This window comes from Aythya fuligula, chromosome 2 (genome assembly GCF_009819795.1).
Source record: "Aythya fuligula isolate bAytFul2 chromosome 2, bAytFul2.pri, whole genome shotgun sequence".
NCBI classification, from domain to species: Eukaryota; Metazoa; Chordata; class Aves; order Anseriformes; family Anatidae; genus Aythya; species Aythya fuligula.
Window position 1 is genome coordinate 138007992 of NC_045560.1, and position 27312 is coordinate 138035303.

The 27312-nt window shown below is 42.9% G+C and overlaps 1 protein-coding gene across 1 annotated transcript; it reads right to left on the reverse strand.

Moving 5' to 3' along the window:
• Positions 1-2849: 2849 nt before the first annotated feature.
• Positions 2850-27312, reverse strand: YWHAZ (tyrosine 3-monooxygenase/tryptophan 5-monooxygenase activation protein zeta). Its single transcript, XM_032181636.1, has 6 exons — positions 27242-27312; positions 25297-25602; positions 10621-10744; positions 7304-7467; positions 7121-7216; positions 2850-3904 (listed from the first exon to the last, which is right to left on the reverse strand). The coding sequence occupies exons 2-6, from the start codon at positions 25588-25590 to the stop codon at positions 3845-3847; spliced, it is 738 nt and encodes a 245-aa protein (XP_032037527.1). The 5' UTR covers positions 25591-25602; positions 27242-27312; the 3' UTR covers positions 2850-3844.

The following is a 27312-nucleotide window of genomic DNA, read 5'->3' on the forward strand; positions in this document are numbered from 1 at the left end:
GAATTTTGAGGCACTTCAACATCACGTCACTTTTTTAGAGAGAAACTCTAGTTTCTCTCTTTGAAAAGGTACCTCGAGTAAACGTTTTCAGAAATCTGGGACTTTGGATCTTCTAACAACTTTTACTGCATCGTTAAAGAAAGTAAAGTGACTTACCCGCAAAAATAATCTTAGGAGTTGAGAATAGAAGCTAAATCTCGATTTCCAGTATTTTCTTAACCACAGCGCCATCCTTGCCTCCTCCTCCGTTCAGGATCTGGAAATTTCAGCCTGCCAGGATCTTGCTCGCGTGTAAATTACTGGAAATAAGGAAGCAAACCCGGTCACACGCTGCCAGCCACGCGGAGCTCTTACCAGCAGAAGACGCAGCTGATTTAGCTACCTGCCATCCGAAAGGGCCAGGAGCAAGAGGCACAATGAGTAACAGCTAGGTGCGCTGCCTGGGCCATCAGAGATTGCTTCTGCGGTATCTTAACTTCCATCTCTTCTCCTCAGGTAAAGCTTCTGCGTGTCCGTGTTATCATCCTAGAAGTCCTTCCCTTCAGAAACAGGCTACAGGTGGCTGCGTGGCTGTCCTCTGTGCAACAGGCGGTTCTGTATGAACAGTTCCAACCTCCGGTGTTGTTTTACCTCTTCCACCCGCACTGGCTTGCAAGCACCTCTATACAGCTCCCGAATAAAGAGCTTGCAATGTTTTAAACGTGTGCAGCGCTAGCACTGCACTAAAGGCTTGAGGAATTCATGCTCTAAGCCTTTTCTGCTCAACAAAGACTATTTCAGAACAAGATACACACTGGGTTTGAGGCAGTGCCCCATGGTAGGAAGGTCTTCAGCTTCCAAACTAAAAGTATGTGAGAATATACTTGCCCTAAGAGGAGGCTGCTCGTTCACACAAAATTATTTTCATGATCAAAGACTGTGGATCCCTCTCTAGTGGGGTGATGGAGAAAATGAACGTTCGGGGTGAACCTTTTGTGATACCGAAGATCAGCTCAGATACTATAAGAAAAGGTTTTCTAAAAACCAAACAAAACCCCAATGACCTCCCATGTGAAGACATCTTATTTAGCGATTAAAGGCACAAGAGTGAAACATTTTTTATGCTATATTCCATCGGTCCCTAACTGTGTGGGTTTTAATTTTCAGTATTACCTTGATTTCCCCAGATAGATGGAATAACATTACAGAACCCTATTAACTCAGAGCTGGATAAAGATTTAAGGAAAAAGATTTAAAGAAAAAAAAAAGCAGCAACTTCAACTCAAGTAATATTTTATACCTTAAAGTTAAATGTTTAGAGTATAATTAGTTTACCATAAAACTTGGTAAATGGGTTTAGGAAGGGAAGCAAGCAACATCTTCACTAAAGACTTCCCAAGAAACAAAACCCACATTTGCTGCGGTTCTTCCTTTCTAAAAGTGGATCCAACATCCCCAAAGGAATTTTGAGTTGTGGTGAATTTTTTAGTCGTGGTCTGCCAACTTGCCTTGCTCCCAGACTGGAATGCAGCCCTTTGTTTTGTCAGTGTACTTGATTACTGCTTTTTCCTTTTGACAAGTGCTTTCACATATTAAAGAAGCCATTGTTACTTTTTTTTTCAGTGGTAATTGAGGAATATACTAATTTCACCCCTATAAAACCTCATTAACCTTCACCCCCTGTATTCTTCCCTCCTTCCTGCTCTTCATGAGATTCTAATTTTTATTACCTATTATAACGGACAGATTATTAATTTACCATTGTGGGAATGGTTATTAGTGCCCCCAACTACCTTTTTAAAGCTTGAAATTATCCTACCCACCTTTTCCACCAATATAAATATTTAAGATCTGGGAGACGAAGCTCAGCTGTTTCTAGAAACAGAGCATCACATTCTGAATGTAATCATGTCTTAAATCCTCCCCCCCCCAAAAAAAAAAAAAAAAAAAGAAAAAGAAAAAGCCTGTACAGAATTTCTAAAAAGTCAGACCTGTTACCTCGCTCAAGTCCAACCACACATGCAAAAGGATAAGGCAATGGAGATCACTTTCAGTGACTCGGTTTATCTTATTCTAGGTAAAAAGATTAAGCTGGCAACACTAAAATAACTTTCCACCCAAATAAAAGGTATCTAAAACTAGAAAATACTCATAACTGTGCTTACACATGCAGCTTGACCAAGAAAAAGACCACTCATGCTCCCTTTTATTAAATTTTTCTGTTGTAAAATATTTCTGCAATCAATATAAAGGTCAATTATTTTCCAATAATCTCAGCTCCTGGCAGAGATGTGACATGGCTTGAAAAGTAGTTTCTACTTCCCTGTTTTTTTTTTTTCCCCAGTTTCTAACTAAATATCCCCAAATGCCAGAGCTATTCTGTAAATACTGTCAGTTTAGACCTCAGCAGGAACAAAGAAAGGAAGAGCATCATTATTCCACAGAGTCTCTTTAAACTGAGTTTTAATATCTGAAACGCCTGAATCCTATGGAGGCTCCTGCTCTGCTCTCCTTTGAAGAGCTCAGAAAAGGAAGCTGTGGGCTTTCAGAGACTAGACTCGTTGCAGGGGTCGGCTCTTTAAGAGCTTCTTATGCATTTTGCCATAAATCTGGGGACCATATGTTTTATTAAAGCATCTCCAGAGTACCAGCAGAAGTCAGAAAGCTCTAGCCACCTAGAAGTTGTAAATTAATTAGCGCAATCTAAAAATCTGATATGAAGCACCCAATCTTGGCTTCCATGAAATTAGCTACATGCTTGAGTGTGTATTATTAAGACTCTCCTTAATAAAAAGGCTCCCAAATTGACTTCACGTCTAACACTGCTGTTATCCTAGGTGTGGAAAGAGATCACATGAAATCTACAAAGGTAGTTGAAAAGTCCATTCATAAAACTTTTATTCCACTTACATCAACTTAATACACATGTTCTGAACAGTTATGCTTGGATTGTTCATGAAAATTTCATAAGACATTAAACAAAGCTAGCCATCATCTCAAGTTATTTCCCTGTTAACTATTTTTACAGCACATGCATGTTAGGCAAGTATCAAAAAAAATCACAAAAGCAAAAAACCTAAAAAAGTTAAATACATGGGTTTTTGTTTTACTGCTGTGCTCGATATACAGTGTCATTATGGATATCAAGCAATTCATTTTTACTGCATCTTTACTTGTACATTTGTTCTTAGGTTGCTTAAACCATTTAAATACAAATAAAATGTGTAGCAAAAATAATGAAAGCAACAGCAGGTAACTTTACAAATAATGGAATGTGAACCGTTTCTCTGTCCTTCTCTAGAGAAAGCTGACTGGGTTTTCAAACTGCCTTAAGGAACACTTCAGCTGCAATCAGAGATGTACACTTGATTGGTATATTCCACAGGTTTCACATGTTTGCTTGACACGCAAGACCTGTGGGGCATCGCTTTGTTCACAGCCATGTGTGCTCCAGCTCGAGTACGCATGCTAACTACACCTGTGGCTGCAACCAATTATCCCTTTTTTCCACCGCGACAGACCAATATGCAAGCAGTCGTCTTTGCTTGACATAGAAAGCTGTTTTAACACTGGCCTTGTGGGAAGCCACAATGTACCAAAAGTACTATGCCAAACATGTAAAACTTGTATAAAAATTTCACAACCCTATATTGGCCACCTCAGATGAAAACAGATAAATTCCCCAAATGTTAACTGGCTCTATTCCCCTAATATTAAACAAAACCACATGGGAAATATAGAAATCCAAATAGAAGTAACATAAACCTGTCAAATCGTAAACAAAAACTATTCGTGGGACAGCATGGATGACAAATGGTCTACTGTGTAAATTTCAGAATGAGGCAGACGGAAGTTGGAAGGCTGGTTAATTCTCCCCTCCTTCTCCTGCTTCGGCTTCATCTCCTTGGGTATCCGATGTCCACAACTGTTTGGGGGAAAAATGGAGTAAAACAGGTAAGATAGTCGTATTTACAACCAACAATCGATGATTATTTGAGAAGCCCAGTTTCTAATAATATTGTGGGAGGCCATACTAAGCACCACGGGGGGATAAAAAGCACGTTTAATATATTTCTCTTTGCAGGAAAGCAGAAGTAAACGGCTATTGCTTCCACCCAAAACAAAATATAAAGCTAGTGCTAGGTGACCCAACCCTACGCTGCTTTTAATGAGGAAGTTCGTGAACAGTCAAAACCAAGACCTCGTATTCACGAGGCTCACCAGAACACGACTACAAGCAGGCCAGAGTCACACCTACAGAACAGATGCTTGAAAACAAGGAACTAACAACACTTGGCTTCATGTGGATTGGTACTTTCTCCTCAAGCGAGCTTTATGCATCTTTCTGAAGGAAAAGCTTCAGTAAAGGTGTCTTTCCACAGCCAGTGGCAGAGCGAATGCTGCCTTTTCTTCAGAATAGGCATCTAAAGATTTTTTTTAAACCAAGATATTTCATTAAAATTGTTATCCCTTGGCTCTATTCGGTTAATGGATCCAAAATTTGCTTAAGGGTAGGCACAGAGCTTCTAAACTTAGAGGGCAGTGGAAGGGGGGAAGAAAAGTCAGGCTAAGCGTGCTGTATGCACCAAATCCTATTTTCAGCTCCATAAAATCACATTAAGGAGCCATGTATCAAGATTAACTACCACTAAAGCAACTAAGCACCAGTTCCAGGGCAACACCCAGGGCAAAGAAGTTATTTTGTGAACCCAGCCTTTCGCTACACTGACTGCTTCCAAACTACTCCCAGCCCAATATGATTTGTTATCTCTCACCATGGACTTAGAGCAGCCTTAACTGAATCCTTCATGCTCTATGGCATTAGGTGGTAAAACCTGAGAACAACTTAATTCTTTGTCCACCCACATTTTAGCATTGCTTTGGGATCTACCAATAATTGTAGGTCCTACATGATGCTAAAATAAATAAATAAATAAATTCAACACCAGAACATTTCACCCTTTCCAGAAGTACAAAACAGGCTTCAACCATGTCCTTACTCTCAAGACACGCCTGCACTAAACATTCCTTGCTGAAGACATTAAGCAACGAGTTAATATACCGGAGACGACAACATACCAGTCTGTTTCCAGCCCCTGCACTACATTCAAATCCATTATTCTCAATTTCAGTGCTACTCCATGCATTTATAAGGAACAGTCAGTAAGAAGAGCTTTTAATCAGAACTTTATTGGGTGCTTCTACCCTAAATCCTCACCCCTAGAATATCTAGGGTAATGTACATACCTTTATTCACTCAATAAAACAGAGCCTGGATGATATAAAAAGGATTACCAATTGAAAGCAGAGTTTAAATAATCTGTTGGGGGACCTTTATGGGAAAGGAAATGGGGAAAAATTCCACGCCCCCCACCTCCCAGCCCAGTAAAACAAGTTTTGACCTGCTATATTACATTAAACAGTCCTCTGAACACTTCTCTACCTTCAAATCCCCCCTGAGAATGAACACAGTCTCTTCTTCAGCCAGACGAGACAAAGAATCATCAGCTGAGGAAACTGCTACTGCATAAAATTGATCAGCATGCTGAATCCCTGTTAAACCTGTTAAAAGCCTACATCCAAAAGAGTGTGAGAGACTTGCATAACTAGCAGAACTTTTCACATTTATGATTTTAATTGCAGTCTTTATCAGTCACACATATATCAGAAGTTACTTCCCACCTCAAGAAGTTGTGGAAAAAACACAGAATCATTGTGAGAGCAATACTCACACGGGTCACACTAAATATTTAAGGCAAGACACATCCATCCATTCAGGGACATGGAGTCTTGCAGCTATCTACAATTTTCTCCCTTATAATGGAAACCTTACATCAACTATCAGGGCCCTTCTATCATAATAGAAGCAGCAGGGTATCTCAGTCCAACTTTTGCTCTTGCATGAAGCAAGCTGCTTTCCAACTGCTGTGACAAGCTTTACATTATTTTCACTGGAAAGCCAGCAATTAAAGTCAGCTTCTATTTTCTGTTTCGATAGATCTCTCATTCAGAGGACAGCTCTTGAGCAATCTCACCCAAGGGACAGCACGCGCGCACACGCACTGAAAGCGAGGCCAATCCTGTATCTGTCTCCGTTACACAAGTTGGGAAATCTCTGCCGTTTGTTTTGTAAGCAACAGCTGGAATCATCACATGTAATTTTCCAGTAGTATTAAATTGTTATTCTCATGGAAAAGGTCCCACGAAATAGGCAAATAACGTGTTAGAAACAGAAATAGAAGGTGTGGCAGCTCCAACTTTATGCAACTGTATGACTTTAGTTGTAGTTATGTTAAAAGAAGTCCAGCTATTTTGCTGTCTCCAATTCCAGATGAACATATGAACAAGGGGTTACGTCTGGCAACAAGAGAGGTGCTTCTTATTTTCCTGCTCTTGCTTCCAGTTCTCCCTTTCCCTCACAAGATGACCGTGAACTGTGTCATTAATTACAGTAATGCATGCTTGCTTACACTTACTATTTTTATCTTTGCCAGTTTTAAAGTTCAAAACAGGTTAAAAACCACACACATACACGATGAAGATCATGATTACAGCAGAGTCCAAGTCAAAAGGAATTAATATGGCTGTTTTATGACTTCCCCAGAAATACCCTGGCTAGCACTGATTCCAATTTCAGCTTTACCAAAATTAAAACCAACGCCCTCCTCCCTCACCCCCCCCCCGCAGGTCCTTAAATGGATGTGCTGGCTTTGGGTTTGCATATAGGGTCTGCTCCTTCTACATGCAAATACACAGAGCAAGCTACGTGAGATTTGATGGAAGTTTTGAGGTGGCAAATGTGACTGTATTCTCTAAGGCTGTTACAATAAAAGAGAGCACTGTCAGTGGTCACAGTCCCCATGCCACATCACTTAAACATGCTAAATTACTTGGATTAACAAAACAAAAACGTGGTCAATCTATCTTTTGCTAGAAAAGTGTGTTATGTTAATTCGCCTTGAGACACAAGAGATTAGGCAGGAGAAAAAGATGTAGCTCAGAAATATCACATAAGCTTGCCTGTAAGTAAATAACAGCTAAGAATAACAATAAATAGAAGTTCAGAATGAAGAGGGCAACTCTAATTGTTGTAAAGACCAACCCCACTACCAATAAATACGTAAGATTTAACGATACTCACTGTCAAGTTGTCTCTCAGTAACTGCATTATTAGTGTGCTGTCTTTGTATGACTCTTCACTTAATGTATCAAGTTCAGCAATTGCTTCATCAAAAGCCTACAGTTCAAAAACAAACTTCATTAGACACGTGACAAAAGGTTACATAAATAATAGAAGTGGGATTTTCCACCCCCACAGACCTACCGTTTTTGCAAGGGAACAGGCTTTCTCCGGGGAATTGAGAATCTCATAATAAAACACGGAGAAGTTTAGAGCCAGACCTAATCTGATGGGATGTGTTGGCTGCATCTCCTTTTTACTGATTTCAAAAGCCTCTTGATACGCCTGTTGTGATTGCTCCACTATCCCTTTAGGGAAAAAAAAAAACACACACAAAAACACAACAAGTAAATAATTCAAATAGCGTATTCAGAAATACAATGAGGACTGTGTTCATGGTTGCATGAACAAAGTATGTTAAGAGCCAATGCTCGTGAATAAGCACTTAAGTTGTTTTATAAAGATATTACTAAATCATATTTTTGAATGGGTAAAAAAACAGGAAGTTGCCACTAAATCATAGGTTAGAGCATCTCCCTGTCACATCGTGACTATCTGCAAATACAATCAAATGCTTACAGCACTTTTACAGTGCTTGATAAATATAAAACTCACTGCCTAAATGAAAAAGGTACAAAGTTGAAGGTTCAACTACACGCAGGTTTGATGTAATACCACAATTCCTGTAAGTACTGCACAGAGATCCACATTTTAGTCCCAAAAAGCCCTGATTACCTTTGTCTATCTTGCTGGATCTTTTCTGTTACAGTCATCTGTGAATTCCCACTCAGTTACAGGAAAAAAGTAGGAAATAAATGGAACTCTACAGTGTTTACTAAGATGGAACCGTTCCAGACACCATTCTCACTGAGCACACTTGAGCTTATGAGCAGCCCGTGCCTGCACGAGTCAGAGGTCATGGTCCAACACCATTTACAAGCTGGACTATGCCCTTGATGACTGCAGGAGGTAAAGTGTAAGACACTGAGAACAATGTCACCATTGTTACCCCCTACTCTCAAAGATTGTTAATAGCAGCTGAGAAAAAAGGTGTGCAGGAAGGAATTCAATTCAGATGCAAAAGGATTCACATCCTAACGTTTCTAGATCACGCCAGAAATGTATCCAGCGTGATCTCTGCAGGAGTGCCAGTCACATAGCCAAACAGGAAGAAAGCAATCTTAAGGTTAAGGACTCAAAAATATCAGTATTCATGTCAGAGCACTCAAAATCTGAGAATAACTGAACACCAATATCCAGGATGCCTATGTAATCTGAGTTGGTTCAGCTTTGAATGAATTTCCCCAAATTAAAGCATTACGTTGTCCTCTTCAGCGTGGAAGAGGAAGGACACTCACTGCACAATTATTCAGGGCTCTGTCCCCTCTTCACTTACTACCAATAATGGAGTGCTTCAGAAGTCAGACAACCACCACACCACCTTGAAAATCACCAGAAGTTAGCTCATTATGGTTGAGAAGAACTGGTTTTACAAGAAGTTAAATTTAGAAGTAGTGGGATGTGTTTTACTCCTTCCGTAATGGAAAAGAGCTAGAAAATGGTGCTGTTTATGAAAGCCAGAACAAGTACCTTGAAAAATAAACACCTTCAAGACATGAAGGTGCTTCATTTTAAACATTTTTTCTTTAAGATAAATAACTTCAAAAAAGTACTTTTTTTTTCCTTATTTGACAAGAGTTATCTTTTGAGCACGGATTCATGGAACTGCAAGCAGAATTAGATATATTCTATTTGTTTTAAAATCAGTCATCCAGCATAAAAAGGCTGCAAGATTTTCAGCCTTGTTCTGCTCAGACAAATAGCATTGCACAACCCCAAAGTTCAAGGCTAAAACAGCAGGGTAAGGTTACCTGCTTGACACTCCTGTCCACTGAACAGCTCAAAGAAACCCCTGTCAATACAATAACTTATGAAAACAGAAATCCAGTTTCTAGAATTGGGAGCTTTATCCTGATATTGCATTATTCTGCAAAAGGCTGAAAGAATCCTGTTCATCTGAACAGCCATTATTTCCTAAAAACCACTTATCAGCTGCTCTTCTTCAATGTTACCCATCACAGCATGCAGGAAAAGCCTGCAAGATGAAACACCTACAAAAAAGATCTTCAGTTTAGGAGCCATAGCAACTAGGAGCCAGGGTGCTTTCAATTCGTTTTCTTTATTTGGTAAGTCAAAACCCACTAAAAAACTGCTCAGGCAGGAGATCGGGTTGATTAAAAATGAACTTTAAAACCACATTAAGCAGAGATTTTAACAGTCTGATTTTATAGCCTGCAACTTAATCCTCACCGTGAGCAGAACATCATACCTTCCAGGTCTGTAAATGAGAGATTACTAAATGGAACATGGTTCCTTCAGGGCTGTGACAGTACAGACCACTGGTTACAGTTCTGCAGTCACTAAGGCTGGGTCAGTTTGCATGCGGTAAGCATCAGAAGTCAAATCAAGCCCTATTTAAGTTTCAGTAATTTTATTCAATTCCCCATTATCCAGCATACTGGGGAAACTGGGCTACCACAAGTAACGTGGATAAAACAGATGAGGCAAAGCAACAGCAGTCCACGCATCTGGATTGTCCGCACGCTCCCCAATATCCCATACTTCCACAGACTGAGTAACAGATTAAACTGAGTCTGCAAGGAAACAGCTCAGGGCTGGCAGAACTTGTAGACTGGGCTCTGTTCTTCTGAGCACTGGTCGCAGCCCTAAACTGGCTCCAGGAAATGATTTAGGACTGCTCGCAAGCTCCACCTAACGTAACGTATCCTCTTGAATTGAAGGTGGCTGCACAGAGTTAACTTGTTGTAATGCTACAATATATTAGGTGGCTTAACTGCTGTAGTTAAGTACCTTATTTTAACTTTACTAGCCACACTTAGGTGAAGGCAACTTACCTGCAATTAGGACAAGCTGCTTAAGTGAAGATATAAGCAAGTTTAGGAAATTAAAAACCATTTGGAGATTAAACTATCATGGCTATCGAACAAGCTCACCTAACAGCACCATTTAGTTCATTAATCCCATTCTTCTCCAGGTGTACTGCAGTCTTTGATCACTGAACCTATGCAGATATGCTGTAAGAATGCAGAACTAGCATGAAAAGGACTTCAAAAAGCTAGATTGACTGACTCCCTGTGAAAATGCAAAACCAATACTCAGCCAGGAAAGAGATGCACAAACTCATATTTCAGTGATAAGGTGCCCATGTGCACGAAGTGGAGTTGATTTCCAGACTTAGTGACTGAACATCTGTTCCCTGCCTCAAATTTTAATAACTCGTTTGAAAGCCAGCGACCTATGACTTTTCTTTAGGAAATAGGAGGCTTATTACTAAAGAAATTTACAGCCCAAACAGAAGTATTCCACGACTACAGTGGTGTCAGTGTTCACCAAAAGCAACCCAACGTGACAACAGGCGGTGACAAGCTGCCATACAATACCTTTCTTGTCATCTCCAGCAGCAACCTCGGCCAAGTAACGGTAGTAGTCGCCTTTCATTTTCAAATAGAAAACTTTGCTTTCTGCTTGCGAAGCATTAGGGATCAAGAACTTTTCCAACAGAGACTGAAACAGAAACAAAGAACACAGTGTTGTGAACATGTGTGCTCGTACAGCTCGTTGAAGCAACAGCTCAGTTACACCACCATCTATCTCACAGTCAAGAGAGTTTGATTTTTTTGCCTGTTTTCTTCACGTCTTACATAGCGTTGTCAGTTAAGGTGAACGTGTCCTGGATCACAATTCTAGGCACTAAAAAGGAATGCTCCATGGGGAGAACAGAAAAAGAGGCTGTGTTAGGTTCGCAGATGAATCTTTAAGAACCACAGGAAGGGTTTCTGTAGGCCTTGACAAAAATAAGGTAATCCAGAGAGTCTGGGCACAGCCACAGCATACACAATGGAAGAAAGTCTGGATCCACAGGTGATAAGTGATAAAAGGATTCAAAACATCAGCTGCCAAATCAGAGACCCAAATATCTTACATAAACTGGCACCAGGAACTAGGGCAGGCTAATGAGGCTTTTTTAAAGTTATGATTAACTAGAACTCAACACCGGAATCACCAAAAGAAACTGCAAGGTGAACCTGGATCCTTGAATTTCTCAACAGCTGAGCAGCACCGAGGAGGATCAGCTATTTGTGTGCTGCCCTAACAGGTCTTCCCATCCCTTCCCAAGCAAAGGGGAGCTCTCTGAAGTCACCCCACCAAATCCTCCCCGTAGGCTGCCAGTTAAGACCAGGTTTTTCTAGATTATTCTAGCTGCTTATTAAATTAACATAGCAAGTTCCCAGCTGAGGCAGTCATGTAATTTAGTAAGAATTCTATTATGATGAAAAGAAAGAAAAAAAGTCACTAGCTCCAACACATTTAGTCAAATTAAGGTACAAGCCTGTCAAACTTCTTGATAGTGAGTGCTCAAAGTCAGACTTTGAAAGAAAAGCCAGTTATTTAAAAGCCAGGAAAAAAAAAAGTGCAGAAGTGCTCTTGAATACTGAAAATGCAATCAGAAGCTGTTACATAAACTTTGCTATGGCTACATAGCAAACAATTTTTTTTAAAAGAGGTCTCAGTATGAATTTTTGGGCGTCGCTTTTCACTTGAAATTAGAAGAATGACATTTCAGTTTTGCTTCACTGTTTTTAGCTCATCTTTCCAGAGCCACGGCTGCCTTACAGTGCTTTCCTCTAGACCTGCAGGTTTACTGAGTGTCTTACATGATGAGCTCTTGGGACAGGCTTAACTGGACTACAGTAAGCTGGGACCAGTGTGCTGCAACCCCACACAGGCACCTGTGGGCAGTAAACCAGTGGACAGAAGCAACAGAGAACTTTGTCATTGACAGAAAGAGCAGGAGAGGGCAAGACCATGCTGCCCCGGCACGGCTGGCACGAAGCAGAAGGCGGTCAGGTCTGTGGGCCACACACTTTGGCTCTGTCACTACTCATACATTCTGCTCTCAGCATCGCACAGCTCCAGGATTCGCAGCTCTGGCGTTCTTCATCAGTGCCAAGCAGCTCTGACTCCAATGACAAGTGAAGGTTCCTCCTTGCTGCTGAGAAGGAGGCTCGTTAGGCTGTCTCTGCAGGGCTGCAATTAAGCCAGGCGTGTCAGTCTGCACCCACCCTCTGGCACCACGGGGAGCTGCCCTCCTTCTGTGCCCTCCATTAAGCGGCCAGACCAAAATATTTGCAGCGATTCCAGAACGAGAAGTTATTCGTCACCTCTATAGGAAGCTGACTGAGAAGTACAGCTCCGCTCACTCCCACAGCAGCAGCTGAATCCCCAGACCTGAACTTCACTTTGGTCCCAAAGGAGGTCAAGTTGTTGGCCAACATCTAACTGAAGGGGTCGATTGCACCAGCAGACACGGAGGAGGGAAGACTACCAATTAATGAAGTCTTCATAATTGGATAGAACCTAACAGGGCAACAGCAGCTTGGACAGTGGGTAAAGAGTGAAATGAAAAGGGTTCTGAACCCAAGCTGACTTGGGAAGACAGAGGAACCAAGAAAATCCCACTGAATAGCTATTCCTACAGCATAACCTATACAACGAGTCTCCAACCACGTGGGTAGCTCGCTCCTGTTGGGGTGAAAATCTTCTCTCCAACCACCACGCATCTCTGGGAGAATTTTATTTATGCTGAATACTTCATAAATGGTAACAGCAAGACCTGAGAGCCAGTCTGTAAGATTACTGAAAGGAGGAGCTCTCTCCCCTCTCCAGAAATCTATCAACAGTCCTACTGATGCTTCAACTGCTCTGTTCTAGTGTATCAACTGCTAAAGGAGAAAGAAGGTAGGTAGATGGCAGTGGGTGGTTATCAGCGTAGTGCTCATCACCACATGGGGCACTGAAGTGCTAGAAACTAGTCCAGGACAGGACCAACATGCTAACCCCTAATTAAGAAGTTCGTTAGGTAAGCCACAGCACTGCAATGCATGCAGTGTCCTGACAATGGAAGGATGTCCCAAATAGCAATGTATCATACAGATGCTATGTACCCTTGCTAAGTTGTCCTGCTTATTCAAGATATCCTAGCTATCATGTAAATTTCTGCCCATTTTTGATTTTTTTTTTAAGTATTATATATAATATATATTGAAGTATGCACTAACTACACCTCCATGGGCAGTTAATTACAGTGCTGGAATGAGAATCCTGTAGAAACAACGTATCTCCCCAAACCACCCCTCTTCTACTCCCCCAGCTGTAATTGCCGGAGCTTTTAATTTGACAGCAAGAGCCTTTAGCTGCTGTGAAACAAACCACGGCATTGTAGTCAAGCAGACAGGGATGCAGCAGCATCTCAGAGTGCTGTACAGCAGAAACCTGTAACAGCTTGTGCAAGTGCTTCAAATACTTCTCATAGCAGAGTCACAAGCAGCCTTTCCAAAGAGATTTTCAACTGAAACTCACTTTTTTGGGGTCCGTTTTTAAACATGCATGGATTAAGTTTGAATATCAGCTCTTACAAATACACTAGCAATGAAAAGCTCGGGCTCAACACGTCACAGCTGGCAGCAATCGCAGTCCAGACAACACGTCCGTCCTCTGGTCTGGTAGAGAAAGTGCATTCAGCCCCGAGAGATGCCAGCTATGCTGACGCATACCACAGATAAGCAATCTCACAAATTTGGTACATTCCCCCACCCCCAGCAAGTATGCAGCAAAGAAAGTCTTTGTCTCAAAGGATGTAACAGGCTGCATCAGCACAAATTTATTATTCGACCAGCGAGCTTTGGTTCTGGCTTGCATTAAAATAAAAACTAAATGAGAAAGATTTATTCTGTTCCTTTTTAATTATGTTCTTTAGCCAGAGCAGGACGCATTCAACAGATGGCAATGCTAACCACAGGCACAAGGCGTTTTGGATGAAAGGCCCCAAGGACATGTTCCTGTGGTTTTGCAAGATAGTCTTAAAGGTGAGCACTAGACTCAGGAGGAGCATGAAGGAAGCATCACAGTAGTAATTCAGTCAAAAAAACAACAAAAACAAATCCTCTACAAGAAGCCTGCCTTCTTCTGCAAGCATACAGGCTTAAATTTGTCACGTTGTGGTGAGAACTTCAGTTGAAGACAGGAAGCCAACCCAAGACGACTTGAATAGTCTTTTCCTTTCACAAGAAGCCTCAAAATGCCTTTCTTTTGAAAGTACTTGCTTACATCTTTGGCAAATGACTTGTGCAGGCCAGAAGACCATTCCCAAATCCACCATAAGAGCGTTAAAATCCATGCCTCAGTTTTGCTCCATTGCTTGTAGCCCTGCATGCATTTCCTTTTAATATGGGCTCAGTTTCAGTACGTGTGGTCTGGAATCTTTAGATAATTCCTAAAGCGCTTGAGGACTGCAGCAACAGCTCTGTTTTCTATTCAAGATATTCCTGTCCTGACAAACAGGTCATAAGAATAAAGTCACCTGATTCCACAGCAATATAATTGTAAATGAGCAGGTAATATATAAAAATGTTTAAATACCAGCAATTAGCTACTAGTAAGATAAATAGTTGAGTAAAAACCTTTTGAAATATCAAAGGGGGAGAAAAATCTCCTGCACAAAAGGACCGAGCTTAAGAGAGGCAAAACCTGAGAGGAACACGCTGAAAAATAGTAGCTAATTTAAACGCTATCAGTTCTGCTCAGAGCTAACGTGGCAGGCCTTTTGTTTTCAAGCAGTGTCAAAGCCATCTGACACAGCTGTGCCATTACTGCTGCTTTTGGGGAGAACTTACACAGGAGAATTTGCTGAATTTTAATACCACAAATTGATGATGAGTGAACATGGCATAGGGCTGAAGAACATATGGAAGGGCTTTCTCTTTTTATAAATCTGCCCAGAAGGCATGAAAGAAACAGCGTGTCTTCTTTAAGCTCAGCCTGAAAACCTATTTCTTTGCTATTTCTTATTAAGGGACAGCGGCCTAATTTCATGATGTAGGCAGCGTGCCATCACCTTTCTTCAGGAGCACAACACGAGCGCTGTGTTTTCTACAAGAACACAGGGGTGACTGCCCTGGAAGACAGGGCTGTTCTGTCCAACCCACCCACAACAATGCCCCAAAGAGGCTTCCGTTAGAAAAACATACAAAAAGCCAAGAAAATACCATGCTTCCGTTGGCCTCCATCGATGCCTAGGGACTTCCTGAGCCAGATGTGGTTTCTAAGTGTGGTAACCTTCAGCAGGCTGCTTGGCCACACTCGTCCAAGCTCCCTTTAAATCAACATTACCTTAAGAGCCACAGTGCTGTGTGTCAAGGAAGTTGCAGATATGTGACTACAAGGAATTGTTACTTTTGCCTTAAACCACTTTAATTAAAAAAAAAAAAAGATTATAAAAGCATCAGTGCTCAAGTCTGCCTTTCTTTCAGAAGGCCACCAGATAGCTTCAGATCATTTGAAGAGTTCACCGTTTCCAAATTAGAACCAAAAGCTCACGCTGCACTTTGACACCATCCAGGCAGCTCTTTATTTGTGGTCTATGAAGGAAGGTGAGGAGTGGAAGAGGGAGAGATGTGGAGGATGTCAGGAAGGCAGCAGCAAGCTGAAGCCCTGTGGTTGAACAGGCAACGAAATTGCAGTCAACTGAAGACCCCTGAATCTCCTGAATTAGCTTTTGGGGTGTATTTGGGATGTACTAATACACTTACCAAGTGCAAACCAGAGAGTACCCAGCTCCTCTCGTGTTCCAGAGCTCCCAGGGTAACAACCTCATTTCTACAGGTGTGGAAATACTTTACAGATGTAAAGCATCAGGTGCAGCCAGGCCAACATTTATCACATCAATTCTGATCAGGTACACACATGGCAGGAAGAACTACACACACTTAGTCCCAAGCAGAGCCAACTAACCGGAGCAGTAACTGCAGAACATCCTGGTTGAACTACTCCCTACCTCTATTTTGATGCCAAAATTAAAGTCAGTCACATGTGTTGGGTAAGTTCACTAGCTTTTTGTAGGACCAGTAGGTATCATGTTTGGTTTTCTGTGCGTGTGTGTTCTGTGTCAGCACCCCAGCTAGGCAAGTCACACAGGCTACGAAATCCTATCTGCAAGTAGCCACCCCGCACAGATCTGTGTGCCCACTACAAAGGGTTCAACCGAGCCATCTGTGGCCAGCACAAGTTTTATTTCCAGACATCTATCTGAATTGCTGGAGGAAAATGGCAAATTTTGATTTTTAAGGGGATTTACAACTGCTGCCTCGTTGGTGACCTCCGGCTCTCTTGGGAAACAGAAAACCAACAAACCGCCACAAGAGGATGGTTCTGCTGCCAGCCTTCTCTGGCCAACAGCAAAGTCTCTTGTTTAAACTCAGCTTGAGATTTCTATCTACTCATTTCCCCAGCAGAACAGGCATACAAGAAGATCTGTCAAATACCACTGGCTGCTAAAACAGCTGCCGAAGAAGGAGAGAAGCCTGCTGCCTGCCCTCAGTACCAGTTATCCCCTCCTCCCATCAAAGTGGCTGCCCACACAGGCAGCAGCAGGTTGAAAAACGCGAGGCGAGGGAAGACAAGGTGAGAATAATGAGCCTGAGCAGGGGAGGAACGCAGGATTTGGGACACGGGGAAGAGCAGGACTCCTGGAGCTTACCTAGGACTGGTAAGGACAGGAAAAATGTACGTGGTTACAGCAAAGCAGCTGCTGATCTGGTGAAGATCTGGAAGGGGGAAAATGAAGGACAGTCCTGAGTAATAAGAGGGTAACTGACAGGGCTAGAAGACTGCTGGAGAAAAGGGAATCCTGTAGAGCAGGCGAGGAATGGCAAGAACTTTTAGCTTATGCAAAAGATGCTGTTAAAGATGGTCTAAATATATTTCTGTAGGAAAGAGAACAAAAGCAGTGTCACATGTGGGCAATCGGAGGAAGACATGAGAGAACTAAGTAGGACACCCAGAAAAAAATCACCCTCGTGCTCACACATATGCTGGGATGTGGCACTAAGCAACAGGTAGTTCAGGGGGTGGTGGTTCAGAGGGAAGATCTGGCTCTTACAGCCACAAAGCCCCCAGTATGAGAAGAAAAGCAGGGGGACAAGGCAGTGGGGAGCGAGATCTTCCATATCACGCTTCCACAGGTGGATCCGTAGCTCTCCTTGCAGACCTGTTCCTTCCACCTCTCTGCTCTCCAGCGAGTGTTGGTGGCACAGGGAACAGGTACGCTAAATATCAGGATATACTCTTGGAGAAAATTCATACAAAAGGCAGCAGCTAATAAGCCACTTTAATCCTAATTGTTTTCCTCGTTATTCTTTTGTTGAGGCATTGCTATAGGCATTAATACACAAAAACAGCCTTTGCTGGGAACCAAAGCCAATACGCAACATTTCCCTGCTTTTTGGCATCACCTCAAGTTTATTTCTGGACTGTTGTGAACTCGCAACAAAATAGCACGGTGCCAAGAGATCATTATTCCCTAAAACAAACAAACAAAGAAAAAAAAAAACAGAATACCTTCTGAGAAGCTTGTAATAATACAAAATTGAAACCAATTGGGTTGGATGAGAATTTCTGCTGGACAGGTAGGGCTACATGACAAGCTGTCCTGGCTGCACTCCAAACCAGAGCACAGTTCTAGCTGTCTTGAGCTTTTCCAGTTTTCCTTTCTGAAGAGATACTATTAAGCCCCCCCAGAAACATGATGTAACACTTCTTATCCTTGAGAAGAAACAAAAGACCAAGTTATCCCTAGCAATTTAGCAATCTCTGAGCAGATCTGCAATGTGAAGTGCACCACGTTACACAACGTGTCTATTAGCAGTTCATTACAGCACGGGATGCTAATATTAGCAAAAATGGCATTTTAGAGATGTAAACCCACTCTGCACTAGGAGGAGCTGATTGATTACAGACTGAGTAGCTTAGATTCCTGTTGTTAAATATTTTGTTACCTGCATAACCACAAAGGGTAGTAACAACCAGGAAAAAAAAAACTGCTCAATTATTTGATTTGGATTAAAACTCATCAAAAAATATACTTTTTATCTTTGTCTCAGCAGCAGCCTGACTTATTATTACTCTTCATTAGATGGGGCCCAGCCCCATCTAAGTCCCATCTAGTCCGATTTCAAGAAAAAATAAGCAGCTATGCAAGAGCTGGCGTTCAGTAAAAAACAAGTTCAAGAGGTAATTGTCTTAATGTTTTTCTATCATATTTAACAGCACAAAGCTTTCTCCCAAACTATTTCATAATGGTAGCCAGCTACTGCCTGACGAGATGATCACATTCAGGTTAACAGCCAGGAGCTGCTTCGTCTACCTACAGGAAAAAAAAAAAAAAAAAAAAAAAACCTAACTAACTAAAAAAAGACAAGAGTTTGAGAACTGGTTTCAAAAAAGTATTTCTGTCAGACGCATGGTAACAAGGCAGAAGTTTCCAGATAAAACCAGAGATAGCTTTGGCATCTGCTTATTACAGATGAGCAGAGATAACGTACCAACTCTGCGCATGTTTTAGATGTTGTATTTCTACCACTCACATCTTCCTCAGGCCCAGCAGCAGCAGGCACCTTCCCATAGCAGTGTTTCTGCTGGCAGCCTCCTGAGTATCAGTGAAATGAGCACACCTAGCAGCTAAAGAGTTCCAAGTGCTTGCGTCAAGTTCTTGCTTCTTCAACAGCAAGGAATAAGGGGGAGAACATTTGTTAGAAGTGCCTAAAATTGAACAACTTGTTTTTATTTTGCTGCTTGAAACTGTGTATCACTTCCAAGGACATAAGGCAGGCAAACACTCAAGGTTGCTCTCAAATAAGAAAGTTACCTGGATGCTCCTGAGCAGCACAAATTCTATGTACAGTTCTTAATTCATTTTTTAATCAAAGTCAATTATTAAGCATTAATGTGACCTTAAATTAGTACAGCAGACCACTGGTTATAGTAAAGATCTGCTGTACAAATTTGAGAGGGCACAGATACCTGCATGTATGTACATGCAGCCGTGTGTGTATAACAGGTAACTGCATATTTAAATACTTGTTTGCATTTGTGCAGAGCACCATGACCAACTTTATGATAAATGGGTGCTCCGAAAACATCAACATTGTTAATATTAGCAAGAATTCCATCTGTAAGTGCTGTCTCACCTTTACTCTTGCAGCCCAACCATCAGTAAATTACTTACAGATGCTGGAATCAGAAAAGTCCTCTCAAAAATGAGCTGAAATTTCATGCATTTGCAAAGAATTACACGAACAATGTAGAAAAAAGGATTAATTTTGCACACCTGATAACTAATAATTGAAATTATCAAAGTAATAATATTTGAACTTGTCCATGTTTTAATTCTGTGATTCAAAAGCTTTTCACCACATTATTATTATTATTATTATTATTATTTAAAAAAGGAAATTGCTCAAGTTTAGGCAGTGCTTTCGCCACTGCAGGAAAACAAGGACAAAAACAAACACCTGAAGGGGTGTAGCTACAACTAGGGAAGTGATTAAAGGATTAGCAAAGTGAAATCACAAGGTTGATACAAGTAGTCTCAGCCTCCTCCCTTCAAGGTATTTGAACAACTATCCCAGCTGAAACTTCACTGAAAAAGCTAGACTTGGAAAGTAATTAAAAGGTTTAATTATAACCATCCTGGGAAGGCATAAACCCTGGCTGTTTTCTCCTCTGCAATAAACAAAAATTTATTCAAATGAATGATTTTTGAACTGACTTATTTCATACACATCCACTAGCACGTTACCAGTTACCATCTTTCAGCACACAGGAGATGATAACCAGAGTTTTTTTGTCCAGGTTTGGGCTCCACAGCCCAACATATGGACATCCTAAAACGAGCCTGGGGAGGCCACCAGCATAATTATGGGGCAGGAGCACATGAAATGTGAGGCAAGGCTGAGAGCTGGGCTTGCTCAGCCTGGAGATAACCAAGGGATCTTACTGCTTGTTACAGCTGACTAGAGAAGATGGAGCCAGACTATTCCAGAAGGTCTACAGGGAAAGAAAGAGACAGAGCAAAAGAGCTGGAGCATAAGAAGTTCTAACTGCATAGAAAGAGAAAAAAATATATATATTTTATGGTTACACTTTCAGTGTAACAAGTATTACAAGAGGCTGTCCAGAGAGGCTGCGCAATCTCCATCCTTGGAGATGTTCAAAATTTGACTGGACAAGACCCTGACTGATGTGATCAAGCAGCACCTGTTTTGAGTGAAGCTGAACTAAAAGGCCTGCCTTCAAACCTCAATAATTACTCAACCAAAGCAGCTTAAAATGACATGGAACAAGTTTTTCAAGACAAAGACTTGGTGCACGCAACTCCTAGATTTCAAAGTTAACCATCCTCCTTCAAAGAGCTGCTTTCTGCAGACAGAAGTTTCTACCACCTCTTCCTTTTTTTTTTTTTCCTTCCTAAAAACAACTGATAAAGGGCACAGGTCTTAAAGGCAGAAAAAAGTGGAGTCAGAAATAAAAGATGAAGTCTGAAGGAATCAGAGAACTAAACATGGAAGTTTTCAGCCAGAATATGCTATTTTTTTTTTGTTAGCATCTACACTATGAAAATATCTGAAGGCTGTACAGGATAATCAGCCACTGTGGCTCAAACAATCTACTTGTCTGCTCAATTATACCACTCTATAGGTCAGCTGTGTCCTGACACACTGAGCTTTACAAACACCCCACATGTACACACAGCTTCTTACGGGGGGAGGACTAAGTTTCCTGATCCTATCGCTTAGGAGCTAGCACACAAACAGGTTTTATAGATGTTGAAATAGTAACCTATTAGGTGTTTGCAGGCATCCAGAAAACAGTCGCAGAGGAATTTGTGAGTAGGACAGCAAGAGGCATTAATTCTGTGCTATGTTCTCTAAGAAGCCATTTAGATGCATTCTGAAGGGAATTACACTCAGCCCCCAGTGAACTGCAGCCCCACAACAGGTTACTAAACCTTTCAAACCTTCCCTGTTCACAATAGCCACTGTTATGGATGTTTTACTTTTTATAGAATGCAAAGAAATCCAGCTAGGTACACAAAGAGCACCATTTTATGCTTTTGAGCATGAAGTCAGGAAGAAATAAAACCTGGAAAAGCCAGCAAGCAATTCATCTTGTTCTTGAACAGCACCTTTATCCTTAACCTTTTCTGGCAGGGAGGGGAACGCGGCGCAGCACCTCTGTGCAACAGCAGCTATCGAGGGCTGAATGGGAGCCAGGGCTTCAGGAAGCACTCTACACCTCAAGAGGAACAACCCAAAGGGAACAGAAGGAGGGAAGCAGAGTGCTTGTGCACTGCAGGGGAAGATTCTTTTAAGGTATGGCTGTGGGAGAATCTGGGGGAGAGAGGGCAGGTCACCCAGAAGACTGGGCATGGGGCAGATGTAAGAAAATCACAAGGTGTTTTAGAAAAAATGCAAGGGACTGTGCTTCCATATGTGCCAGCATAGAGAGCAGACAGTAACTCTGCCTAGTAAGCTGCAGAAAGCTTGTCATGCTTCCAATTATTAGTCAAATTATTAAATTATCAGACTGCCTGAAAGCTAGCAGTAGTTTAGAGCTCCAGGGAACACATGAGCAGTAAGAAATATCAGATGCTAGCTGTGCAAAGACCTCTCCACATGTTCTTCTCTGTATTTCAGAACCCGTATTAGCTGGAAAATTCATCTTACTACACGTTTAATGGGACCTACTTCAGCTACAGTTCTGTTTCCCTTTAACTGAAAAAGGTTTTCTGAAGAAAATCCACACCTGTTCAAGTAACATCCATTTTTATTATGGAAACGACAAATAAAAGGTTATTATACTGCTATTTCAGACAGACCCTCCTTCTGCCCCAGAAAGTGAAACGGGCTGTGAAGCACACACTTAGCTAACATGAGGAAAAGTACTTAAAAGCTTAATTTCCTGTATCAATATGAAATTTCTGAGGCTGGAAATTTTCTATAATACGTACATTTAGGATGCTTGAATATGGCAACACACTATCCATCCACGTCTTCCCCCCAAATTATATTATTCTTGAAGGGTTTGGAAAATCAGTCTTCACTGTTACAGTGCACATAGCTTGTCGTATGCATCACATGTCACAATTACTTGCAGTTTACTGGTAGCTACCAAAGGAACCAAAAATCAGGGTTGATGATAATATGTCTGAATGTATCTGGGCGTATCTGAGAGAACTGGTGCTGGAACAAGAGATTTTGGGTCTCTCTCCACGCAGCAGCACGCCGAGGCTGCAGCAAGCAAAAGGATGAGTTCACCTGCTTAGAGCTGTACAAGTACTCGGTGGAAAGGTGAAGGAAGGGAAGATAAAGAGATGGCGAGGATGTAGATGCTGGCTTCTCTCTAGCGAGGTCAGTGCAAAGAAGAAAAACATCTGGATCTGCCCCACGTCACTGCTCATGTTGTTATCTCTCGATCGCCAGCAGTTAGGAAGCAAGCAAAGCCCAGCATTGCTCTTATTCAGCCCGTAAATTAGCAGGGGAGCTGGGAACAGACCCCACTCGCAGTTTGGCACACTCCACACCTACTGGCTGTTCCTTCCAGCCGCTACTAATTTGATTCCAACAAGTGAGGGAAGAGAGCGAGAAGCTTCAGAGGAGCCGGCTTTGGCTACATTTCGCTTCAACACTCCCTTAATTTCCTCCCTTCAACACAGAAGTTAAGGCTCCGGTCACAGCTGAGCATGGAAGTGACGTAACACTCTGGGGCATTAAATGTTACTTAAGAGCCCAGTAGGCAACTGAAGACAACGGCTCAAATGGATTCACAGTCTTGATAAAAGATACAAACAAGTTGCCAAGCTGCCTTTTTTGTTTTTTAAGCCAAAATGGATAAGCTTCATGCCTGAGAACTCTGAAAATTTAACACTTTGGGCCCTGTTAAAGGCATTTTTCATACCAATCAAGGTTTGGTAAGCATTATTTTTCATTTCTGTGAGCAGTTCCAGGCTGTGCAAAAATTACAGAGGATCTAAGAAAAAAATCCTAGTTCTACCTTTGCACGTGGCATTGTGCAGACTCCTGTTCATAAAAAAAGAAAATTATGTTATTAGACCTTTTTCCTCTGGTAAAGCAAAGTGGATTTCAAGTAAAGCAATGGAATCAGTCATGTCACTAGGTGAGGAAGAATGTATGTGAACAAAGAATCAAGAATACATTTTAAGACATAAATCTAATCCTTCACTGTAATTATCAATGTCAAATTCAGTGTGTGCCACTTGAAAGCATTTTTAAATCTCGTCTCTTCAATACAAGATTTTATTTTCCTTTTTAATCCCAAATCTCAAAAGTAGTTTTATTGCTGTTAATCACTGTCTAAGGCATTGTTCCATCTGGACAATACTTTTTCCTCAATCTATTAACAAAAACCAGACTGGCAACACTGAAAACGAGCGAGACATTAGCTGCCTAGAAGTAGTAACATGTCAGAGGATAATAATTTTTTGAATAATTTACGTACCTCTCATTAAGCACAGCAAAGAGAAGTTCAAGCCTATTTTGAGAATCAAAAGATTTAACAAGATTCCCCACCTATGTTTCCCCCTCCCTGATTCATTAGTTGCTGCAGCAGCCTCAAAAACTTTTTTTTTTGTTTTAGTTCTTGTATTTAGCATGCACAATAAAAGCAGGCTAGTTTTGCCTCAATCTGGTTTCCATTATCAGAATGAAACTTAATTGCAAACACTTTGTTAACTTCTACTAAAAAGGGGTTTCTAAGCCCAACGGCTTAATTAAAATTAATCCTTAAACCCACATGCAGTTTACAAAAAAGAACTTCAGATCGCTCTGAACTGAAAGCATCCACCCCCGAGGACTTTCCCCGTTAATAAAATCAGTTAATAATAATAATAAAAAAGAAATCACAAAATTAGAACGTCAGATTCGGATCCTTATTTTCCTGACTTAAACTGATGAGCTGCCACTTAACGCACGGAACAGCAAGGCAGCTTTTTCCGATCACAACCTTGGCTTTTCCATTTTCACAGTGGAAGCTGAAGAGCCATCCCCGCACAGAGCAACAAAGCGCATGGAACTGGGTGTGTTACAATAACCGTAGAAGCCAGCCTGAGCTGGGAGCCAAGGCTCTGAGCTCTCCATGCCGACTTTTACACACCCTTGGAGAACCAGTCTGCTAGCAGCCATCACCGCCCATGCCGTCTCGCCCTCCGACACGGCGAGCCAGGTTTGTGCTACCCAGTGGCATTAATTTTAGTTTGGCAGCAGGTCTGGGAGCACACGCTTCGCTACAGACCGCTCGTGTGGCATGCTGTCACCGCCAGGGATGTGATCCCCTGATGTACACGGGGTGACACACCAGCAGGGCCCACGGTCCAGGGTTAAATTCTACAGCTGACAGCAACATCTGCCCCGAGTGGAGGCAGGACAGGATGGCCACTGCGCGTGTGCTCGCTGAAGCATTACCAGCGTATGCAGTTTAAAAAAAAAAAAAAAAAAAAAAAAAAAAAAAAAAAAAAAAAGACAACGTGGAATAAGCATTTGGAGGAGGTTCAGGTTTTCTAAACCAGCCTCCTAATGGCAAATGTAACATTCCCTGGTAGGTACGTGCCCACTGTGACACAACTGCGAGTCCCAGAAAATGCCGAACTTGAACCCCTTTGCAGTTTGCTTGTAAAAATCTGAAGTTTGAGGAGGTATCACAGCGTCCCCACTGCCTCTTCCTGCAGTGAGTTTTCTGCATGGCTGAGTCATAACTAACATTACATCATCTTACCCAGGGAGGGGCACAATTTCCGTCGAGTAAGAACTACCTCTTACAACTAGTGCAGCGCCTTAAAGTTACAGGAATCAAAGCCATCCAGGACACGAGTACTGCAGGGGGGCGGGCTGGAGGAGAGGGCTCCAAACCAAGCCTGCATCTACTTCAGCCTCAGAGAAATATTAGATATAAAGTAACAGGTATGAAAAGCTACCGTAAAGGTTTCAACACATCTCCAAACACATTAGCATTGATAACTATGTTAATTTGTACATAAATAATCAATATATTAGAGGGAAAGAAGAGCAAGACAAATATTAAATCCCATCCTTCAGAAATGCCACAGCTTTAATGAAAGAACAGACAGAAGCAGCCTTACAAGACCCAGCACCATTCACCCTGCAAACGGTAAGTAAAAATGGATCAACAGTTTCATTATTTCTCACCAGCACATCATTGCAGATGTCTCTTAGCTCAGTCTCAATTTTCTCTCTGTATTCTCGAGCCATCTGCTGTTTTTTCTCAGCGCCTTCCGTCTTTTGTTCAATACTTGAGACGACTCTCCAAGATGACCTACGGGCTCCTACAACATTTTTATAGGCAACGGAGAGAAGGTTCCTCTCTTCGTTGGACAACTCAGCTCCTTGCTCAGTCACAGACTTCATGCAACTTGCCATGTCATCATATCTTTCAGCCTGCTCAGCCAGTTTGGCCTTCTGCACCAGCTCATTTTTATCCATGCTGATATGTTTCTAAAGAGGAAAAATAGTGAGGCATTATTCAGACACCGATTTCATGAAAAGAGATGTTTTAGCTTCACATGCAGAGCTGCCATCCTCTAATTAGCCTGGAATTGTACAAGGTATGGCTGAAATCTAGACCGCGAGGCGTGCAAGTGCTCAGACACAGGGATTGAAAACTCACAGTCATTGATTCCTCCTAAAAAGCTGTTAACTTGGAGAAGTGATTACTCCAAAAAATGCAAACAAAAGCATCCAAAGGTGAACTGGAAGCAAATCCTTCCTATCTTATGCAAATACACGATCCCAGTTCTTTGCCACTCTCTCATAAGAGCGCATCCAACCTGCAGCATCAACTGCATCTAGTCATGAATACAACAGAACTGACAAAGGAAGCAGCCAGCAGTGCTTTTTTCCCCCACAAAAAACAGACAAAATAAAGGTTAAGATGAACAGCACCACGCAGCACTGTGCCTTAACAAAAATCTTATGGTTACATGCAGAAAGAACTGGCAGATGGATCTGCAAATCCAATCCCACACTGGATGCTGCAAAGTCAGAACCTAAAGCACCTAGATATTGAGCAGCCACGCTGATTTCAGCCACGCTAACCTCCTCTCCTGAAAGGTGGGATGCCAGACCTTCTGACCCCTCAGCCTGAGAGGTTTTTTGGAGACAAAAGGAAATTTTAGGGTTTAGTAAGGTATCGCTTCAGCATCCGTATTTCAGATGGCAGGAGGTGGTGGCGATGCTTCACGACCTGCACCCCGGGAGGGCTCCTCCAACCCAGCTCTGCTGCACGGGGATAACCACTACCTTTATTTTTTTTTGCTCCACAGTTCAGAACCATCCTTCCTCACCCCCAACCTTTCACACACCTCGGCTGGCTCCTTCCCGAAGCCCTGGCGGCCCGCTGGGCTCTACAAAACCCCTTTATCCACCCTGCTGCGGCGCACACCCCGCTCAAAGCCGGCTCCATCCGACCCATTTCGCTTCCCCAGGGTGCCAACAACAAAAATAAAAAACCCTGCGGGGCTCAGCCCAAGCAATAGAGGGCTGGGGGGGGGCACAACCCCTAGCGGGGAGCCCGGCGGCGGCTGCGGGAGCCATTTTACAGGCGGCTCCGGCCTGGGGGGGGGGGGTGTGGGGGGAGGCGGTGCCGCCCTCCTCAAGCTGTTATATGGGGGGGGGGGGGGAGCACAAGGAGAAGAAGGGGAGGAGGAGGAGGAGGATGGGGGGGGGGGGGGCTCCGCGAGATGGCGGCCGGGGGCGGCCCCTCAGGATGGCCGCGGGGGCACCGAGCGCCTCGCCTCGCCTCGCCTTTGTCATGGCGGCTCGGCGCCGCAGCCCTGCCCACTGCGGGGCGCCTCCAGCCCCGAGGAGAAGAAGGAGGAGGAGGAGGAGGAAGAAGCAGAGGGGGCGCCCCCCCCCTCACACACATCCCTCCCCCCCCCCCCCTCTGCCTCAGCGTGAGGCGGGGAGCGGCCGTTAACGGATGCGGAGGGGGGGGGGGGGGGACCCCCGGGGCCGGCCCCACCCGCCCCCTAAGGGCCCGCCGGGCTCCCCCCCACCCCGCTCAGCCCCGGAGGGGGCTCGGCAGGCTGCGAGGAGGGCGGTGGGCGCCGGGCCGGGCGCGGCGGGGCCCCGTTACCTGCGGGAGGCGGCGGCGGTGTGTCGGGGCGGGCGGCCGGCGCGGACTGTGCGGGGCTCGCGGCGCTGCAG

What these genes read in the sequence shown, in the direction of transcription:
- YWHAZ (XM_032181636.1), bottom strand. Translation starts at nt 25,590, where the DNA reads ATGGATAAAAATGAGCTGGTGCAGAAGGCCAAACTGGCTGAGCAGGCT. An exon ending in CCTGTTCCCTTGCAAAAACG is followed by an intron (nt 7,217 to 7,303) that starts GTAGGTCTGTGG and finishes TTTGAACTGTAG; the next exon opens with GCTTTTGATGAAGCAATTGC. An exon ending in TACTGAGAGACAACTTGACA is followed by an intron (nt 3,905 to 7,120) that starts GTGAGTATCGTT and finishes TCCCCCAAACAG; the next exon opens with TTGTGGACATCGGATACCCA.